The sequence below is a fragment of the Stegodyphus dumicola genome, chromosome 4, assembly GCF_044657685.1.
Source record: "Stegodyphus dumicola isolate Sdum_Otavi_A_Nest chromosome 4, ASM4465768v1".
Lineage (NCBI taxonomy): Eukaryota > Metazoa > Arthropoda > Arachnida > Araneae > Eresidae > Stegodyphus > Stegodyphus dumicola.
In genome coordinates, this window is record NC_140771.1 from 62,510,305 (window position 1) to 62,527,434 (window position 17,130).

Genomic DNA, 17,130 nt, shown 5'->3' on the forward strand with positions numbered 1-17,130 from the left:
ATGACGTAAAATATTTTCGCCGTAATTCATACAAAGACGCTCAAACTGAAAATATCATGCATTAAAATTAATTAAATATTTTACCAAATTTTGCCAATTTAAATTTCCAGAATACTTGCGGAAATATTTATAAAATAAAAATATTTCATTACTTTATTCAAAAACTAATAAATTCAGTATCTAAGTAAACTAATAAAAGCTAAACAAAAATACCTTGCCGCAATATCTTCATCTTGTAAAATAATTTTGCAGACATTTGAGAATTTCCTTTGAAGTTAATGAGAAAAATGTTCTTGTTTTTAATTTTAAGTAAAAAATTCCAAATATACTACCATTTTTTCCTTAAAATTATAAATATTAAGTCATAATAGTATCCCCTGTTAACAATAAAAGCAGTCCTCCACCGAAAAGCTTTTAAAAAATTGCAACATCTATTAAATTAGGATTCAAATTTTGACTACCTATAGAGATCCCAAAAATATTTCGGTGCCAATATTAGGAATGATTTAAATTCGCAAATAATTATTGAAAGACAATAATAAAAACTTAACTGAAAAAATTTTGCTTTAAATAAAAATAAGTGAACTGAAAATTATCAATAAAATAAGCTAAGTATAAAAAATGAATTAATACACGAATTAATAAAATACAAAATTGAAAAATATAAAATGTTTTATGTCGCCGATAAAAGCTCAATTATTCGAAATCAAGATGCGAATGAAATCCATTAAATTTCTAGGCCTCATTTCCTCAACAACTCGTGAGCATCCGTCGATAATAAACAAAACACACATTATATCATTCAAAACATTTCTTGGAGACTAGATTATAAGACTAAAAACGTTTTTAGTTTACTGCTCATGCTTAAAAATATTATAAGCGAAATATTTTTATTGAAACCTGAACGTTTCAACTACACCTGATAATATTAATACGCATTTTAATATTGTATTTGTCACGGTGAAATTATATTCAAGTTCAATTAGTTAAAAACCCGAATTCTTAAAAATAGGCACATGTTATGCAACATAAATAATAAGGTGACTCACCGTTTTGAAGAGATGTTGCTATTTCTTCGGAATTTTCCAAGTGTTTGGGCCGCGGCTGCTTGCGCCTAGCCATATCGGCTGCTTACTATAAGCTAGCTGATGTCCGATCCAGTGAACTGACACCCCCCTGACAGTAAGATGACTATACGCATGCGCTAAATGACGCTGCTATGATTATCAATTTGCGACCGCGCTTATTAACATAATGAAATTGCTGGCCGGCCTCCGATTGGGCGAGGAGTTGCACACGTCATCTTTCAACTTGCGGTGACGTCACTCGCGAATATTCTGCTGAAGTTTTTTAGAGATATCTATTCTTCCGAAAGAAGGGGGAAGCAGGGGGAGAGTAGATGAATGCGCTGATATACTTCTGTTAAAAGATTTCTGCGTCGACCAAACTGATGGCTATGCTCTAATTTTTTAGTAAGTATTCACGGTTCTTCGAATACACTTTTTTAATAAGTAATATTGCGTATCATGTTGCCAGTTCCCAAAAAGATAGATGCAACAATATTCGTACATATGTTTATAAAATTGCCGAGCTCAAACTTTTATAGCTTCAGACACCTGTTGCCACAATCGAGTATTAAATTTTTGTGTTATTCAATTTTTCCGTTCTGAAGAACAAAATATGCTTTTTTTTTTTTTTTTAAATCTGAAGAATTTTTACCCTGAAAAACTTTTTGACAATAGAAACCAAGGGTATTTCTCAATACTCAGCAATTCGAAAAGAATATTACTCGGTAGAAAATATTTTCTTTTGGTCATGAGTTCTTTTCGAGGTGATTTCAAATATTAGCTTTTCGAATTTTAGTTTATAAATTTATTCTATTTATTAAACTTTCTGAAAAATCTTCTATAAAAGTAACTGAAGAGTTGCTGAACAAAGTTGTTTTAAATATTCCATTGGTAACAGATTAAAAAAAATAATAATAAGAGTATTGTTTTGCTGTATGGTCCTAGAAAGATATTGAACTACATGAATCCAAGAAAAGCATCCATCACTAATTTCTTTCAAAGAATAGAGCAGTCAATGATTTCATAAAATACGAATTGTACCAAACTTATTAAATACTATTAGCAGTCCATGAACTTCTTTAATTCTGCATTAGGGGATAAATCATCGCTTTTGAACAATATCTGTTAAGCATTATTTTTCTTATTTATATCTCTTTTTCTCGTTATTTATATTTCCCGCCAATGTTGATTCTCTTTACTAATCATTCTCTGACTGACATCGTCTGCTATTTTAAGAATCATATCAGTTTTTTCCTCTCTCTTCCGCAATAGAACGTGTGCCTCCCGAACCGCATGGAATAGCTCCTCGAGACAAATTCGCATCCTTTAGCCAAGTATTTTCTCAATCTTGATCACTCCGTTTACCAGACATCATTTGAAGTCCAACTCGTCCATTATGCTGGTTGTCACTGGGTAAACAGAAACAGGACTTCATTATTTAATCGGACGCCATTTTGCATTCAACTTCGGGCAACGGTGGAATGAGCTCTTTTGGCGCGTGGCCTCCGTAGAGAAGAATCGGTGGAATAATCACATTGATGTTCCTGAGAGGAAAAGAGAAAGTTTTCTGGCTCCCGAAACACTGCTCGACGGGGAGTGCTGCAAAAGCCACTTTCGCTCCGATACTGATCGCGTAACAGGGATCCTCCACCTCGCAGTAAGGCGACCGCAAGGGTTGCCCATGACAGTACGCAGTGGAGTCAACTATGCGTCGCCAAATGATAGCGCCAAATTCCCAAAACAGTTCCACTGTTATTTATGCGAAGTTGTGCCAACGGAGCGGATTACTATCATTAGCGGATTCTTTTCGATTTGAATTGCTCCTCTCAACAGCATGTTTAGTTTATGTTTTAGTTTCTCAGAAAATGTTTAGTTTAAGTTTCTGCGATGCTCTGTCAAAGTTTATTTTTTAAATATAAAATTTACGTAATTCTCAATGAAACTATAGAAAAAATTTTGTTCATACTTCTAGTTTCATTTTAAAAGTTAAAAAAAAAAAAAAGAAAAAATTTGAAATTAATCTTTAAAAATTGTTCCTAATATATTTATTAACGTTATTCTAAATTATTATTTTTATTATGTGTATTAAGGGTCACTATTAATTACAGCTAAATTAATAATGAGTATTAATGAAAGCTGAATTATTAATGATTGTTTTACGTATAATTAATGCTTAAGTATGAATTACATTCATAATTAACACTTGTTGTATTAATTATATCTAAAATTTTAAGGAATCCTTTTCAAATTGAGTTAATTAATCTCTATTTTGCTATTTATAAAAGTCTAAATTTCAGGGCATTTCACGTGAAGTTTCGCTATCGAGATATTTATCATCTACTCGATTACTACAATTAGCAAATTTTGCTAATTGTAGTCGTAGCACTAGGCCTGGTGGCGCAGTGACTAACGCGTTTCACAGCAGCACCACACGTCGGAGGTTCGATCCCCGGGCTGGGCAAAGTTGACTTGGCTTTTCATCCCTGGAGTGGGTCGATAAAATGAGTACAAAGTTCACTTGGGGACTAAACACCGGTAGTCCTGCGACAAGCTGACGACTTGTCCAGGGTAAGATGCACAAGCAAGTCTGAGACCACGGTCTAGAAAGCAGATATCAGGTCACGGCCGGCCATGGCTATCTAAAGGGTGTTTGTGCCGCCGAGTTTAGTTTAGTTTTTAGTGGTAACACTCAGTACCCTTTTAAAGTATTTTGAAACGCTTTCTAAAATATAATAATCACTACTTATTTTTATGTTACAGATGTCTTTAGTCGAATTTTTTCAAATTCTTTAGGTATTGCACTACGTTATGTTATACTGTCAGGCCCTTTTCATCTGTGTGACCTAGTAAATTGTGGCATTGGACTAGAAAAAGATCTTTGTTTACTACACAAAGTATAACAATTGATATCAGTTGATTTAGAGTGTAACAGTTTATAAGGTATTTCTCCCGCCTTCTTAAGCCCAGGCGAAAATTGCGCCGTATTCCCTTTTCTCCCTGTTATTTCTCCCCTTAGAGGAAACTCAATCAGGAATTTTCTAATACCACGCTCCGCATGGAACTCTTTGCATGACTGGGAAGTATTGCTCAGGCAATAGAAACCCAGTACAATACAATACAGTATATCGCAGTATCTTAGCATGCCTTCGTGGTGTAGTAATCAGCACGCTCGGTGCATCTTCGAGAGGTCCATGGTTCGAGTCTCGGCGAGAGTATCGCTCTTTTTTCCTATACTCTTCTTTCGAAATAACCTAATGACTCTACAAGTTTATGAAAAATGTTATTAAGAAGCACAAATAAAATAACTTTATAAATGATTTATTTTCTTATACTGATGAGCAGCACAATTTTAGAATATCGATGTTAAATAGAAGATCTTATGCAACGTCGCTTGGCAACAATATATTCTCGAATATATATTTTTGATTTTCTTTAATTATTAAGTAATGAATAATCTGTAGGTATGTATGTTCGTTTCTCGATTTTCTGCAGTTAATATTTCGTTCAAAAATTGAGCAGTACTGCTCATGGTTCTGACTGAAAAAAATATGTTTACCTCCTCTCTGATGACCCTTTCTCCAAAATGAATACAATGAAATACAAAGATTTTCGCTCATGCTTGAAACACAAAAATTCGTAGTATGGGAGAAAAAAAAAAAAAAAAAAAAAAAAAAAAAAAACTAGTCTTTGTAGAAAACAGAAGATTTCTGTTATCGTGCTTATGCATCTCTGGAATTTTGAAGTTATTGTATTTATGTTAGTGTATTCCTTTTGTTTTTCCGGGGGGTGAAATAAATGAGGTGACATATCTAGACATGTTACAGGAGATCTCGCCTTCCGTAAAGAAATATTTTCTAGCAAGTCGTCTCCCGTTTTTTTTGCTCATTGCCGAATTATTCGCTCGACTGCATACTCCATTGGGGGTGAAAATTTCCCTCAGAATATAATACTTACTTTTCATGGCACTCAGTTATTTGGACCATACAGTATTTCGTAATAATCAATCAGTTTCGACAGAGGTTGGACCTCGAGTCCCAGTTCGAGTCCTCCAGTGCTAACACTACTTCAACTCCTGAAATGGAACCTCCCTGATCATGTTTTTCAACACGTTTTATAGACCATTAGTTCCTCTTAGTTTTCTTCATTGAACGGTGAAGAACTCAAAATATAGATAGCTATATCAAAATATAGATAGTCTGTTACTCTAAAATTGACAATTCAATGTAATTTTCCTGACCAGCTTGTCTCGTAATCAATAGTTGTGGCAGATAGCCAAGTCTCCTCAATTGTCTCCCCCCCCCCCAACACACACAAATGCACTTCATTTCCATTTAGCGAGTTTAGTTTCATGAAAGCACGCGAACGAAGGCTGACTGTTGTTGAGTCTCAGATGAGGTGAAGAAAATAAGAACTATGCAGTGATCACGACACATGCTACGATCGCAAATGAGGCAGTGGAAGACCTTGAAATATCTTTAACAGACTATATAGTCAGCAGAGAGAAAGTTTTGAGTACCTTCTATTTTTTGCTACACAGTCAACTCCCTATTAACCGGAGGAGGATTAGCCGGATTGCAGATTAAGCGAATTGAATCTAGAATAAAGGTTAGTTTGTTTACTAAATTCCTACGGAAAACTATCCTCAACATAAAGCAAAACTGTCCATAGAAAAACACAAAAGAAGGAAAGAAAAATGCGTGTGATATCAGTAATGACAGTATAGTGCTACAAAGTAACTCAGCTTAATGCTACAACCGAGATAACTGTCATTTAAAACTCAGCTCCTTCATTTTTAATTTGGTTTTTGTTTGAATATAGTATGCAAACTATTTAGTATACTGATTTATACAAATGAATTTATTATACCAATTGAATTTAGTGTACAAGCGAATTTATTTTCCCGGTTAAACTGGTTGATGATGCAAGTAAATTGTTGATGATGCATTTTTATTTTAATTCTACTATGGGTTATTCTTTTCTCTCTCTCTCTCTCTCTTTTTTTTTTTTTTTTTTTTTTTCTTCTTTTTAAACTATTCTTCAGATTAATCACGATTTTGAGTTAAGAACGTAGTACTCATCGGGAATCGAGAGTATTTTCTTTTATAAGCATGCAATAAAAGATCTTGTTTATACGCTTTTAGATGAAATAATTTTGCAAATTGTGTAGTGTTAGATTTTCATTTCAAGATGGATAATTTTCATATATATTGTACATACATGTATTTATATGTAAAACAGCTTAAAATTTTTATAATTGCCTTAAAACATAACTATAATATTACATTAAACCTGACCAACTCTCTGCATTAGTATATTTAAATTAATGGATATTCTACTTTTAATATACACCCTTCGATATTTTATTACTTATTTTTCAGTCCTATGTGTATATATATGCATGGAAATTATGAAGTATATAACAATTAAATTTGATTAATAAGTATTCAATTAAAATCTCAAATGACATATTTCTCAATCTTAACTTTCAACGTTATTAAGAATTTTCTCGCAATATAAACTTGTGTAATGTTATGCATAAGTCCGGGATAAAAACAATTGAGGTTTATATGGCATTATAAAATTAAACAAAAAATATGGAAAATATTTGTAGTTTGAAAAATGGTTCCCTATGTGGAAAGGGTAAAATCTATTTTAAGGAAAAATAAGTCTCATTCTTCATATTTAATTAATAGACTATTCAAACTATAAAACTGTATTCAATATTTAAAATATTAATTCATTTATGCAAAAATATGCCTTTCTACATTACCCCTTTAAAAAAGTATGTGACGTACATTTCGTTTTTACTCATTTTAATAACTCATTCAAATCTACATTCGTTACAAAGAATCCATTTTTTTAAAAAAAATTTGTGTTATATATATATTTCTTTGCAATAGCCATAGATAAAACTGAATGTGAAATTAGATGTTTAATCGGCTACCGACGTAACAAAGCAAATATTTAATTCTGCATGACAAAAGCAAATTACGAGTTCCTCTTTTTTTTGGGGGGGGGAGGGGGTTCACCTGCATTTTCAAGTTACTATTTTATTTTATTTTATTTATTTTCTTTTTTGAAGAGTTATAAGCCCAGAAGGGTTGCTCGTCTTCAAACACTATTTTACATTGGTTCATTACGCGTTGTTTCACTTTTCATTCGAGTCTGTTTTCATTTGGCAAAGTGTAAAATATTTATCGCTCGAACTGAGAAACTAAGTTGTTTAAAAGCAATATATGCATTTATATTATTAAAAATATTATTTTTTAAATTTTAATCGGATTGATTGAAATGAAAATGCATTTCATTTGTAGATACATTAAGTTATTTCGAAGCAAAAAAGATGGAAAATGAGCATTGCCCTCGCCGGGCCTCGAACCACGGACCTCTCGAATACGCGCTGAGCGTGCTGACCACTACACCACGAAAGCATGCTAAGAAGGCAGGGAAAATACCTTATACATTCAATATTTTTGTTCAGTTACGCTATACTTTTTAAATTTTCAAATCTGTAGAAGGTATGTTACGTTTCATCATTAGTCTAAATGCATATTCATCTAGTATCCTGCAAAATATTTCGATTATTTTGGGCCATTATGTGCATACTAAGGATTCTTCTTATACTCTTAATCATGTTCTGCTAACACTAGCTGATTTGTTTAAAGAGTATCGGCCCCCTTACTCAGTTATTCTGGGATACTTTAAAGGGCCTTTTATATAGGGTTTATCTGAGCTAACGGAGAATCTGGCACAATCGATAATGTTGAACATTGACAAAAAATTAGTTTTCTTCACTATGGAGACATTTGAAAAATTTGAACTTCACATATAGTGGAGCTATTCGACACATGAAATCGACTACTCCAGTTCTGATAAACAGTAGCAGCCCTTCAGAGTAAATGGGTGTGTTTGGAGCACTCTGCATCTATTACATTACGTTTACATCTATTACGAACGTTTTCATTCTCCTTTAACACTGAAAATTTATCATCACTAGCGTGAGCTATAGAAGTATTTTGCAGATTCTCTCCCCCACAATGGCAGATTGTGAACAGTTACAGTGTAACATAGTACATTAATCTATATAAGGCCAGGTGTGGTGGTCTCTTTTATGGAGGCACCTAATAGGCGGGCCACCATCGCCTCCTATGAAGGGACGGACAGTTACAACCATGCCTTCTCCGGGACTCGAACCCAGGCCCTTCGATATCGCAGTCAGGCTTCCCTAACCACTATTTGCATTTGCAGATTCGTTATTCAGGTAAACTGCAGTTTTCAAATGGATTGGATTATTTAATTATGGCAAAGCACACGAAAGCTATCTGCCTGAAGGGAGGGATGCCTTCGTGGAGGACTTTCTAAGGGAAATTGGCTCGTATACACGTTACACATGGGGAAAACCACGAAAACCCCCATGCAGCCAGCTCGTTCGCGGGATTCGAACCTCGGACCAAATTACCAGTGTTCAACGTCTTTACAGCTCGGCCGCTGGTGGGCAGCAGTTTCTCAATATGGGCGATACAGTCCACCGATGGGCGCCAATGTAATTCAGGGAGGCGTTATTGGTCCAAGAATAAGTAAGATATTCTGTATACGCTCGGAATATTTGTTTTATTGAAAATTTTTAAAGAAACATTTTCAAGCACTTTTTAAGGACTTGTATAAAAATCCTATTAATCTATCCTATACATCTATTTTTTCATGTTGTAATTTTTTTTTTTTTTAATTCCAAGAAGACGCAAACTATCATTCTAAAATTCTACAGGTGACGCACGTTGTAATGGTCTCTTGCGTCTTATAAGGGGATGGGAACAGGGGCGTAGCTAGAGGGGGGTAAGGGGGGCATCTGTCCCCGGGCGCAGAATCCAAGGGGTGCCAAACTGATGTTACGACATTTTAGGATTAAATGCTTTCCATCCTTGGCAAGCAGTAGGGGGCGCGAAATTTTCAGCTGTCCCTGGGCGTTGAAAACCCTAGCTACGACTCTGGGTGGGAATCAAGTTATATCTAGTAGACAATATAGCGAAAAGAGATTTAATACATCCTCGTCAGCCGGATATTTTGTATGACATTAATCCTAGTAATCTAATCGTCGCTATAACGAATGGGTATTATATAGTGTATCGAATGTATAAATTTTATACGAGTTTTCATTTGCAGTATTATCCGAGGTACAAGATACTTATATTATACTAGAAAATTTGCTCTCCTCGACTAGCAGTCTTTAACTTTCCTGGCTTTTTGTAACGTCATTGACTCATCGTCTCTTCAGAAGATTAATTTTCTTTTCTCCCACTTTCGTAATTGCACTTGAGCATTAGAGAAAGCCTGAAGTTGTCCTTTATTCAGAGGCGCAAGTTGCATGACCTTTTAATATATACCACTGCACATACCGTGGCATCAAGAACTTGTGCATGTAATCAGGGGCACTTTTTCAAGCACAAGGATGCCATGGCATAAAGGGACAAAACACCTGTTTTCAAGTTTGCAATCGCTGGCCACCATTACAGTTGCCGTTTGTATGAATCACTGCGCACATACTGAAGATACAAAAAGAGATATTCACTTTAATGTGAAATTCGGTGTGCCATATTTACAAAAAGACAATAAAAATATTAAAGTATTGTATCTGAGTATAAATTTAATCATGTGTGTTAAAATTTGAGGTGTGAATGTCAAAAAGTGAAGTTTTTGGGGGAGAGGTCAGAAATTCTGTTTGGGATTTTTTTCTTATTTTAAGGAAGATTTCAGCTCATGAATAAATTACAAGTGGCATAGATTAATAATTAATTGTCTGATACATATTTAGAAGTGAATTTACCCATAAATCAGAAACTACAAGAAAATATGGAAAAGAAACAGAATGGACACATTATAAAATAATTATTTCGTTCAGTTTTATACTACAGCTTCACAGTTAATTGGTACATTTTGTATTCCAAAACTTGAGAAACAATATTTTAGTTTAATAATTCAAAAATAGTAGAAATATGTCTTTTGAATACATAAAACCGAAAAATTCAATTCCAAAGAAATAAACACTAGTCCCTCAAATTAACTCCCGATTACTCGGCCTTCCGTATAACTCTGCTGGTTAAACAGAATATATCTTTAAAATAATGTTGCAGTTTAATTAAAATGTTTACTATAATACTCTTAACATGAGCTATACAGTTCAAACTGTATAAGTGCATTTTCATTTCAGCACTATATTACCATGCATATTTATACTAATGAACGCCCGTATGTTTTCTGTTTTGTTTAAAGATTTGCTAGAGTATTCTAATTTTTCATTCTTTTTTATCTTTTCTTTTGCGTTTTTGAAACCTATGTAATGAATCCGGTAATACGTTTTGTTCTTTTAGCTGAATTACCAGTATAACCCATTCCTCCCCATTCACAAAGTGGCTGAAGAATTATTTTACTTACAAAGTGGCTGAAGAATTTACACTGTCAACTATCAGTCACATTCCTTTTTTTTTTTTTTTTTTTTTTTTGCTAGTCGTTTGCAGACTTGTCAAATGGACTTTCCCAGTTTATATACCGACTTACAAGCATTTCGTTGCGTTCTATGCAAGTAAAGATGTAGAACGAGGAAAAAAAAAATTAGCTTCACAATGGAAATGAAACTGAGTGCTTTATAAACTAGACCAAAGGTTAAAAAAAAATAAATTGATATGCATGTAAATAACTGGATGGTAGTTTATGTGGATATTATAAATAACCAATCCCCTCCTCCATAAAACTCGATTTCAGTATTAAATAAGATATTCAACAGTTTATAATAAAATCGGCTTTGAGATCTTCAAATTTTTTTTCCCAGTCATTTAGTTTTGTGAGACAATGTTCTTAAATGCTTCTGTTCTTGAAAAGAATTCTTCAAAGCCAAGAATTTTCTTTTATCTGTAGGAAATATATATATATATATTTATATTTATATCTTTTATCTTTAGAAGATTCGAATCTGAAAAACAGCTTTCATTTGCGATAACTCCAAATCAACTGGCTTTAATTGAATCAAATTGTTATAAACTGGGTTTTCATTGTTACTATAGATATTAAAAATCATCCTCTGTTACTTTTTATTCCTCAAGATTCATTCATGAAAAGCAGCAGAGGAAGTGTTCTTTCATTTACGCAGGCAAACCAGTTTTCACTGTCACTAAAAGTAATTAGCATTTCTATACGACTGATAATTATCTCTTGGGTGAATTAGATCCACCGACATAGGAACAGATATATTTTGTTTAAAGATGACATTCATATGTAGATTTTCACCTTAATGCGAGAAGTAAAATAAACAATTCGCACTTATTATTTATTCACTTACGGATTCATTATTATTATTATTTTGTAATAATACGTAAACTTTAGAACTCAAGAACATATGCACATGGCTGTTGCCATAAGATTAGGCGATTAAATAAATATTTCTTGAAGGATTTGTCGTAGACCTTAAGTTCATAAAGGAAGAATGAATAATATTAAGGTACGTTTATTGATCCTGGGGAAAAACTATTGTTGATTACAAAAGCTCTGCGTGAGTCTTCATGTGTTTTTTTTCTACATTGTAAAGTAAGTATGAGCTAGTGTCCCTCATAAAATCCATCACGAAGGCATTAATCCTTTAGACATAGATGTCCCTACTGTTCTTCTACATCTAATAAATCTTAACCCATTTAGCGATTGGAAACCAAACCGAAAGCACGACAAAAAGTTTATTTCCTGCCTTTGAGATATGATTGGGTCCCACAAACAAGTCACAGTGGAATTATTTAATGACGTCAGGCACACTGTGATGTAATTTCACCTGTGGGTCTGGTCACTTGACCATTGGTTAAATGCATTTGAACCCCGCTTAATGAACTTAGGGGGCCGAAAGTTTGGTTTGCTGAATCTGGTGTCCTGCTATATCCATTGTCTAAAAAAAAAAAAAAAAAAAAAAAAAAAAAAAAAAAAAAAAAAATTCTAATAAATAAAAAAAATAAATAAATAAAACTGTTGTCAGGTTTCCTGTAATTACGTCTAATTAAAAAAAAAAAAATTATACTGAACGGCACTTAATAAATTTCTTTCTGTTAGTTTTTTAGTTTCGCCATACATTAATATTTTACACGATGAATTAGTCAGCTTAAATTAATGGTTTAGGTCCGTCCCTAAAATTACACACCGCCATCTAAATATACATTTATATTTAGCATATATCCAGATAACGAGTTGCAGCTTCTTTGAGGGGTGACTCATTTCAACAATGCGTCTTGAATATCTTCAATGCTCGGCCTTTTCAAACTTTTCCCTCGTATCCAAACATTTTCCCCATGATTACTAGGTTGCTGCTAGTAATTATAGATCTGGATAAATTATATTGCGGAAAGGTACAGATTTAACTTACATAGAGTCTGTACTTTTTCAATAATGCTCATCTCACCTTCAGTACAGAATGCTGCTCGTTAACTGTTCGCCACACGTATGGATTTTCGATTTAGAGACAGTTAAGTAAAAGAATACATGAAGAAGCTTTGTCGTTCTGGGAAATAAGAAAAAGAACATAATTTCTTCCCCAATCTGTAATATACCCAAAGAGAAAACCTACACTTCTTTCAAAATATGTACATTGCAGGGCAAAGGTGCAATAGTTCTTTATGATGAAAAGAATGAAAAATCCCTCGTAAGACAGAACTCGGACGACATTTTAAATACTGAAACAAACTGATAAAGATAAAACATTTCCATTCCCTAAAAGATGACTCACCTGTGTAGTTTCACGCCTTTAAGAAACTAATCAATACTACCTCTTTCTCTGAATAGCAAAAATTTCCGTTATAGCACCAGCCTTGAAAAGAGCTGTCTGACGGCCTTCTAGATAATCCATTAACATTCGTTCACTTAGTAGTAAAGAATACTGTTGGGTACCTAAGATATGCTTATTATACGTCAGTGTATAATACAGTTACCTAGCACAGCTTTTTCTTAAAACATAGATAAAGATTAGGGGGAAGATAAAAAATGACAGGTAACGTAAAAATATTTTCCGCTTTTCAAACATAGATAAAATTCGAACGTCCTAAACAAGGATGATTTTAATCAATAGTAATTTTTCAGTTAAAGCATGAAGCAGAACGAAAAAGTTTCAGTAGAAGATATCCTTAAATTACGTTCTATCCAGTTTTCAAACATCTGGTAGTTCGCTCTAGCCGAGTAACATAATTTAAATAGGAAATTAAATGAAATTAAAAAGATCGTTCGTTATACTTGGAGGTTTGTTGTAGCGAATATGTTTGACTGTAGATATGAAAAGAAGCATGCCTAGCCACGAAACATCAGTAAAGTCTCTTTGTTCGAACAAATGATGTTTTAAAGTATAACGAAAAGGAATTGTTTTGCTTGATTTGGTGACACTGTGCATAATATAAATGTTTAATCACAATATCTTGAGTGTGGTAACTCGGTCATATCTGAAAGGCCGGGAAACGTCACAAAAGACATGGACCTTCGTAATGTTGTTGTCCAATACGAACAGGAATTTGCGGGGCCTTTTCGGCAGTTAACTAGATGAGCCCACAACATTTAGTTATCAGAATGTATGGTAGGAGTATTGAGATTTCCTTGACTCACTGTCTATTGTTCTTTTTCATAGAGAGCAGCAATTACTTTGCAAATAGTTACCGAAGATTAGAATCACCATTAATTATTTCCTAAAACCCACAGATGGAGAACTTCAAAGAGAAGTCTGATAAGATTTTGATAAATAGTTTGATTTGCGAGTCAGGTTTTGCTTTCAACTTTCTTAGATGGCATATCAGATAATACCAATGAAACTAACAAAGTCTTTGAAGTTGACGTTGAATAAGTGTAACAAATCTGTTGGAAAAATATTTTAAGATTTCGACAAAATTTTGTACTAAATTTTGACAGGCACTGGCAACTATTTTGATCCTAAAAGATTATGAAGTACTTGATAAAACTTACAAAATACTTGATTTCAGAGTTTTAAATTTTATGTAAGTAACTGAGCTTACGCATAATTTAAAGCTGATATAAGCAGTGCTAACAAATGCTAAAAGCAATTTTTCAATCGTATCAAAGAGCACAAAATGGGTCAACGAAACAGACATTTAAAACAAATCTTAATTTATTATACCAAAAGGTATAATGAAATCTGTTACCACGTACGATACGGTTTCTCGCTATGCAATATAACTCGTTCCTAATCAGAAAATAACGTCCATAATAGCTTACAAATCCAAAAAGGAAAATTTTCTGCTAAAAATTAGAAGTTTCTGAAATAAATTAATTTCAACCGTTGAAGGAGAAATGTTTAAGAATTTGATGCTTAAAAGAAACTGTCTCCTCATTGTTTAGTCATATTTCTATTTAGTGACTGCCAAGAAATTGCCTCCAATTCATTGCTAAAATTATCATTAAATCAAAAAATTCTCTCATTTTCATTTTAAAAAATTACCTTCTTTTAATGTAGCTTTAGTCTGCATCAATGATTCCTAAAGCAATGAATTGGAGGCAATTTCTATTGGGTCAGGAATGGTTTTGATGTCGCTTTCTGCCTCTATATACAGTAAGACCCCGCTTAACGCGGGGGGATACGTTCCATCAAAGTAAAGCGTAATGCGAAACAGCGCTAAACGAGGCTATCTTTACATGTAAATATTGGGGTTAGGGGAAGATGGCTAGGAAATTGGTTAGGTATTAAATTTAAAAAGTATGTTTTTTTAATAAAAATAAAACCAAACATTTATTTCTTAAAGCCCAAATTAATATCACATTATTATTTCTTGCAAAAATAAAAACAAAATATAAATAACAAAACGAATATTCTTAAAAAAAAACAAATAAAATTCTCAGTCATATTTAGTTAGCCGTCCGCGTTTTCAGTGTTCTGCCTTTTTGTGACAAAAGCATCTAATGTTGTTTGCCTTTTTCTTTTGCGTTGTTCTCTTAAAAGTTCTTTATAAACGGATAGAGCATCTCTAACACCACGCCTTACTTTTGAGCTCCTGTCAAAATTCGGATCATTTTCAATGAATTGATCCATTATTTCAGTTATGATAGACAAACTCCTTTTTACAAACGCCATCGAAAGTTCTTTTTGCTCTTCTTCTGAATCACTGCTGTCAACATTTTTGTTTTCTTCTTGTTCAGTTAATTCCTTGAGCTCATCATTAGAAAGACTAGCCGCTGCTTCTTGAATTATTTCTTCGACATCTTCCACATTTACCCCTTCAAAATATGTCTGTACAATACCACACAAACAAGAAATACAAGTACACTCTTTCGGATATGTATTTGAAACCTATCTCTGCATAATAGTATTTCGGGGAATTCCCGTATGCTGCGAGCGATTTCGTGGAATCCCCGGGTTGAAATAAAAGAGCGCTAAACCGAAACAGCGCTAAACGAAACAGCGTTAAGCGGGGTCTTACTGTATATCTATATATCTATACTTTTAATTACGAATTAATTTATAATTAGCAGTCAGTTGCTCAAAGTTATGTATGTTGTTTATTATCGCATTCTTATTACTTTATCTTTCAAGAATCTTCTCTTTAGTCTCTCTCTCTCTCTCTCTTTTTTTTTTTTTTTTTTTCCCCAGAGGAAAAATGTGCATTTGTTCCAAAATAAATGGAAACTGTATATATGCGTATCGCGAGGTTTTGAGAAAAACTTCATTGTACTAATGTATAAAACTTTTGCAGGCGATATGTGTGAATATATACCCCAAAATTACACGTACGTAGGAATTAGATTGGATTAAGACAAAAGGTATCGAGCATAAAAAATTTCAGTCTTGTTCCTCCGGGTATTTTAAAAATTATCCATGCACGACTTCTAGAAATCACTAATTTTTTTAAGCGATAAACAATAGATATCCCAAGTATTCTGTATTTGCCCTTTACATGCTAATTTTTGTAACCATTTAGTACTGTGATTAATAAACATCTACAAGATCTAGTTTTACGTTTGACAGGCCAGCTCTAAAATCACCAATTCTCCCTTTATAGGGCACAGGGTTTGCTGCAGAAACTGCCAATTTTCATAAGAATGACGCTGGTTATCATTTCTATTTTCTGAATTACTAAAAAGCCCACCAGGCCTACCTCTGTCAATGAAGGAATGTCTTCACGGAAGATTTTCTGAGGAAAACAGTCACTTATTCACATAAAACGTATGCAGTCAGACCGTTCCTCCTGAATATGAACCAAAGTCTATAAGAATCTTTCAAACCATGGGAGTTGTCTGCCAAATAAGACGGTGCCTTTGTGGAAGACTTTTCAAGGGAATATAGCTAGTGTTCACGTAAGACGATTAGAAGACCACGTAACGCTCATGCAGCTGAACCTGTTTAAGTGTGTATTGAGAATACGGCAAAGCACACTAGGGCTATCTGCCTAAGGGGAGGGATGCCTTCGTGGAGGACTTTCTAAGGGAAACTGGCTCGTATACACGTTACACATGGGGAAAACCGCGAAAACGCCCATGCAGCCAGCCCGTTCGCGGGATTCGAACCTCGGACCGAACTACCAGTGTTCAGCGATTTTACCGCTCGGCCGCTGGTGGGCCTTAACCTGTTTAAGACTTTGAATCTAGATCGAACTAACCGAGTTCAAGCTTCTTCTCTGGTAGGCCGCCGGTAATTATAAGCATCTGGCAAATTTTGTTTTCATGGTAGGATGGAAGAACCCACGTATAAGTGATTTTTTTTGAAGGGGTGTAAGAGATGCAAGCTGACATTTTGTTTCTATTACAAAATATTATTATTTATTAAGAAAATATTGTTTATTTCTATTCACTATTATCTTAAAAAGAAACAGAGAGTCATTTATAAGGTATTTTCTCCCTTCTTTCCACATGCTTTCGTGGTGTTACTTGTTAGCACGTAGGGTTAGCAATCGAAAGGTCCGCTTCTCGAATCCCGGCGAGAGCACTGTGGATTTCTTCGATTTCCTTGCTTCAAAAAATTCTTAAATGTTTCTATTAATTATAATATTTTATTAACGGTGTGTTTTATTAATGATGGCTGTTCTGCTGGTAACATGTTGAAGCTTTG

The 17,130-nt window shown here is 33.8% G+C and overlaps 1 protein-coding gene across 2 annotated transcripts in view; it reads right to left on the reverse strand.

The window, feature by feature from the left end:
- Positions 1 to 17,130, reverse strand: part of LOC118189200 (sal-like protein 1) — a 206,556-nt gene that overhangs the window by 143,289 nt on the left and 46,137 nt on the right. Inside the window, exon 1 of one of the 2 annotated variants that reach the window (XM_035359758.2) lies at positions 1,050 to 2,717. The exons of the other annotated variant lie outside the window; for it this stretch is intronic. Coding sequence (XP_035215649.1) covers positions 1,050 to 1,122 — 73 coding nt within the window. The 5' untranslated portion in view covers positions 1,123 to 2,717. Of the gene's footprint in view, positions 1 to 1,049; positions 2,718 to 17,130 lie in introns of those variants that run through there. 2 annotated transcript variants of the gene reach the window in all.